Genomic DNA, 3,549 nt, shown 5'->3' on the forward strand with positions numbered 1-3,549 from the left:
AAAACACTCTACTACTTTAACTTAACAATGGCTGTCTTAAATTACACCCTATATCCTGTATAACACTACACCACTTTAGACGAGAACCATGTGCCTTTCTCCATGTGGCTAAAAGTAGTGCATTAATGCTATTTGGGTTCATAATTGGATTCATTCCAACAATTTTTATTTTCTTGTTGTTTTTATATAAACTCAGCATAAAAAGAAACATCCCTTTTTTAGGACCCTGTCTTTCATAGATAATTCTTAAAATCCAAATAACTTCACAGATCTTCATTGTAAAGGGTTTAAACACTGTTTCCCATGCTTGTTCAATGAACCATAAACAATTAATGAACATGCACCTGTGGAATGGTCGTTAAGACTAACAGCTTACAGATGGTAGGCAATTAAGGTCACAGTTATGAAAACTTAGGACACTAAGAGGTGTGAAAAACCCAGCAGCTTTGCAGTTCTGGACACACTCAAACCTGTGCGCCTAGCACCTACTACCATACCCCATTCAAAGGCAGTTCAATATTTTGTCTTACACATTCACCCTCTGAATGGCACACATACACAATCCACGTCTCAATTGTCTCAAGGCTTAAAAATCCTTATTTAACCTGTATCCTCCCCTTTATCTACACTGCTTGAAGTGGATTTAACAAGTGACAATAAGAGATCATAGTTTTCACCTGTATTCACTTGGTCAGTCTATGTCACGGAAAGAGCAGGGGTTCCTAATGTTTGTACACTCAGTGTATATCCTCATATGTAGAACATTTGTAATTACTTCTTGCATGTACATGTGTTAACATGTGTATAGATAATTATGAAAGCTTGTACAGAACAATTCTCAGAAAACAACAATTCCCTCTTGTAGCTGTTGGGGTCACACAGTTGTAGTCAATGATGTGGCCCTCTGTGCGTGATGGGAAATGTGAGTTTTCCTAAGCTTGTCGCCACCACTGCATTAAACTTACTCTCTCTTCAATCGTTTCATTACTCTCTTCTTGCACTGTTAGAGTAATTCAATTCCTATATGTTTATTACCCAATTCAATTAATACACTCAGCCCATTTCTAAGGATTTGTAAAATACTTATTTGCATAAAATGGGCGGAGACCATTCTCAAAATCAAGCAATAGCGTTTATTCTCGAGAGTACTGAACATGATAGAATTTACAACAGGTTATAAACTGAAAATGACATAATTAGGTTTCAAACTGTCCCGTCCCTCCTCCACTCCGGAACAATGGCAATATAGTTCTCAAGCCTTCCTACATCGTGCTCCACCAGTTTAGATAGTTTATGACCAGGCCAAGGTCTCCCTGTGTAGATAAGCATTCTAGCCAGTCTGACGATAAGTTCATTCGTTTCTACCAAGGAACAGACAGTCTTTGTTCTACTTCTTGATTATAATTACACACATTATATTCAGTACTAGGATTAAAAGAAAAGTCATACATCTATACAGTAACATAATAGTATTCTGATTAGTCATTCCTGATTGAAATGTATACATAATTAGTCATTATTGATAAAAAAAATCCCTTAACATGCACCTCCCTCCTTCCCCCCTGTTTTTCCTATTTGCACTTGTCTTTACCTTCTTTCTTCTTTTATCAATTTTCTTCTTCTTCTTTTCTTTCTTCTGTAAAATGTATTTATGTTCACTGTCATTCACTTGTTAGCTTTAGGAACAGATTTTTGGATTCATACAGTAAATGTGTTTTATGAAGCTAAATATCTATTTTGTTGGTCAACATACAGTTGCGGGCCAAATGTTCTGTCAGACTGTTTTAAGCATAGAAATAGAATCACAACATTCTATATGGTTTTAAGTTTGTGAAGTTCTACGTGTGTTTGACATATGTTTCAGGCGGAGCATCGTGGGAGGGGGAAAGCGTCTAACGGGGAGAGAGATCAAGAAGAAGACCTTGGCTGAGAGACGACCCACACTGGAGATCGACACCCTGAGAGAGGACGCCCTGAAGTCAGTCCTGGCCGATCACACACGCCTCCCCAAGCCAAATGCACATGGGCCTAAATCTTCCTCACACCACCACATCAGAGTTTTCTATAATTCATGTCCAAAGCCCACCCACCTGGCTACCAACTGTGTTGCTATGTTTACCAGCTGTTACCCCCTCCCACCTTCTCTTGGTCTCCCAGGCAACGAGCTCAGGAGATGTGGAACTGGATCTACACGCTGGAGTCGGATAAGTTTGACTTCATTGATCACATGAAGAAACAGAAATATCAGGTGGGAAGACCTGGACATGTACCAAAGGCAGAATCAATAGATGTTTAGGCTTGTGTGTGAGCGACTGTGTACATCTGTTGTGTAGTATTCGTGTAATCACTGATGCAATGTGATCTCTTGTATCATTTTTTGGTGTGCAGATTATCGTTCTCTTGAATAGAATCACAAGTGCCCAGAAATTGTAAGTACAGTAACCCTCTTCTTGGTTTCTTTATATGAACTTTGTAGCCACTTTGTTAAGTAACATGTGTTTGTATGGTACGTGCATTTATCTACAAGTAATTGTTTCTGAATTTAGTTATCTTTCTCCCTATGTCTCTCCCCTGTAGTAAAAAAGGTCCATGGTAAGGGGAAGGTTGGCGGTCGGTGGAAGTAAAGAAGCTCCCGCTCTCATAGGGCTGAAGGGAGAAGACAACTTTAGAGGGAACAAGAAAGGAGGGAGATCCCACCATCCCCTCTTCCCTCTTTCCTCTCTTTTTATGGCCCCCCTCTTCTTTTGCATGTCCTAGTGTGTTATTGAAAAATACAAGTTATAATAATGTAATGTAATATTATACAAGTTATAATAATGTATTGATAATAAAACTGTGTACACTCGCTGAGATTGCTAGCTTGATTTTCCTCTGGAAATTGTCACACACACACACTTTTATTACTTTATTGGGAGCCTGGGAGAAGTATAATGACTCAAAATCGACCTTGTATCAGTGTCTAGGCTGGCCAACGTCATCCTGCTCCCACATTACTCAACTAGGGAAACGCTGCCCTCTGCTGGAGAGATGTATAAGCACTAATTAGACACACTCATTGGTTTAAATACACAACACACATATTACCTGACACTAGAAACCATTATTACAGCAGACACTAGTAATCATCACTACATACTAGACAGGCAGAAGGGAATTATAGGCTTGATCTACTTGTAGAGAGCTCAGTAATGACACTGTCTGTCTCACATGTGTGGAGGAACACATAAACAAACACGCTCCATTCAATCTGTATCACTGAAGCATAACAGATTCTGCGATAGAAATGTAAAGGTCATTTCTGATTGAGCCGACATATGCAGCATTTACCGTGAATGCGGTTTCCGCTAACGCAAGAACGTTGTCTTTAAATGTCAATCAAAACGCTGTAACGCAAACGCTGTAACACTGAATTTCCGCAATACGGATTGAATAGAGCCTTAACTCTTGTCACCAAACTGCCACTGCTGAATGCTAGTAGCAGTGATTTTGTTTAATGACTTGTTTAAGTTAGAGCTTGGAAAGCTTGCCCTCTAACTTAATTAATTCATA

The 3,549-nt window shown here is 39.2% G+C and overlaps 1 protein-coding gene across 2 annotated transcripts; it reads left to right on the forward strand.

Moving 5' to 3' along the window:
- Positions 1 to 1,882: 1,882 nt before the first annotated feature.
- Positions 1,883 to 2,850, forward strand: LOC110520961 (troponin T, slow skeletal muscle-like). 2 transcript variants are annotated; one of them, XR_002473064.2, is made up of 4 exons: positions 1,883 to 1,978; positions 2,158 to 2,248; positions 2,389 to 2,429; positions 2,578 to 2,850. XR_002473064.2 is itself a non-coding variant. In XM_021598412.2 (3 exons), exons 1-3 carry the CDS (start codon positions 2,072 to 2,074, stop codon positions 2,594 to 2,596), a joined length of 237 nt encoding a protein of 78 aa, XP_021454087.1. In that variant the 5' UTR covers positions 1,883 to 2,071; the 3' UTR covers positions 2,597 to 2,850. The 2 variants fall into 2 exon arrangements, 1 of the variants encoding a protein (XP_021454087.1); XM_021598412.2 differs by having other exon boundaries at positions 1,883 to 2,248.
- The last annotated feature ends 699 nt before the right edge of the window (positions 2,851 to 3,549 follow it).

This window comes from Oncorhynchus mykiss, chromosome 30 (assembly GCF_013265735.2).
Source record: "Oncorhynchus mykiss isolate Arlee chromosome 30, USDA_OmykA_1.1, whole genome shotgun sequence".
Taxonomy (NCBI): domain Eukaryota; kingdom Metazoa; phylum Chordata; class Actinopteri; order Salmoniformes; family Salmonidae; genus Oncorhynchus; species Oncorhynchus mykiss.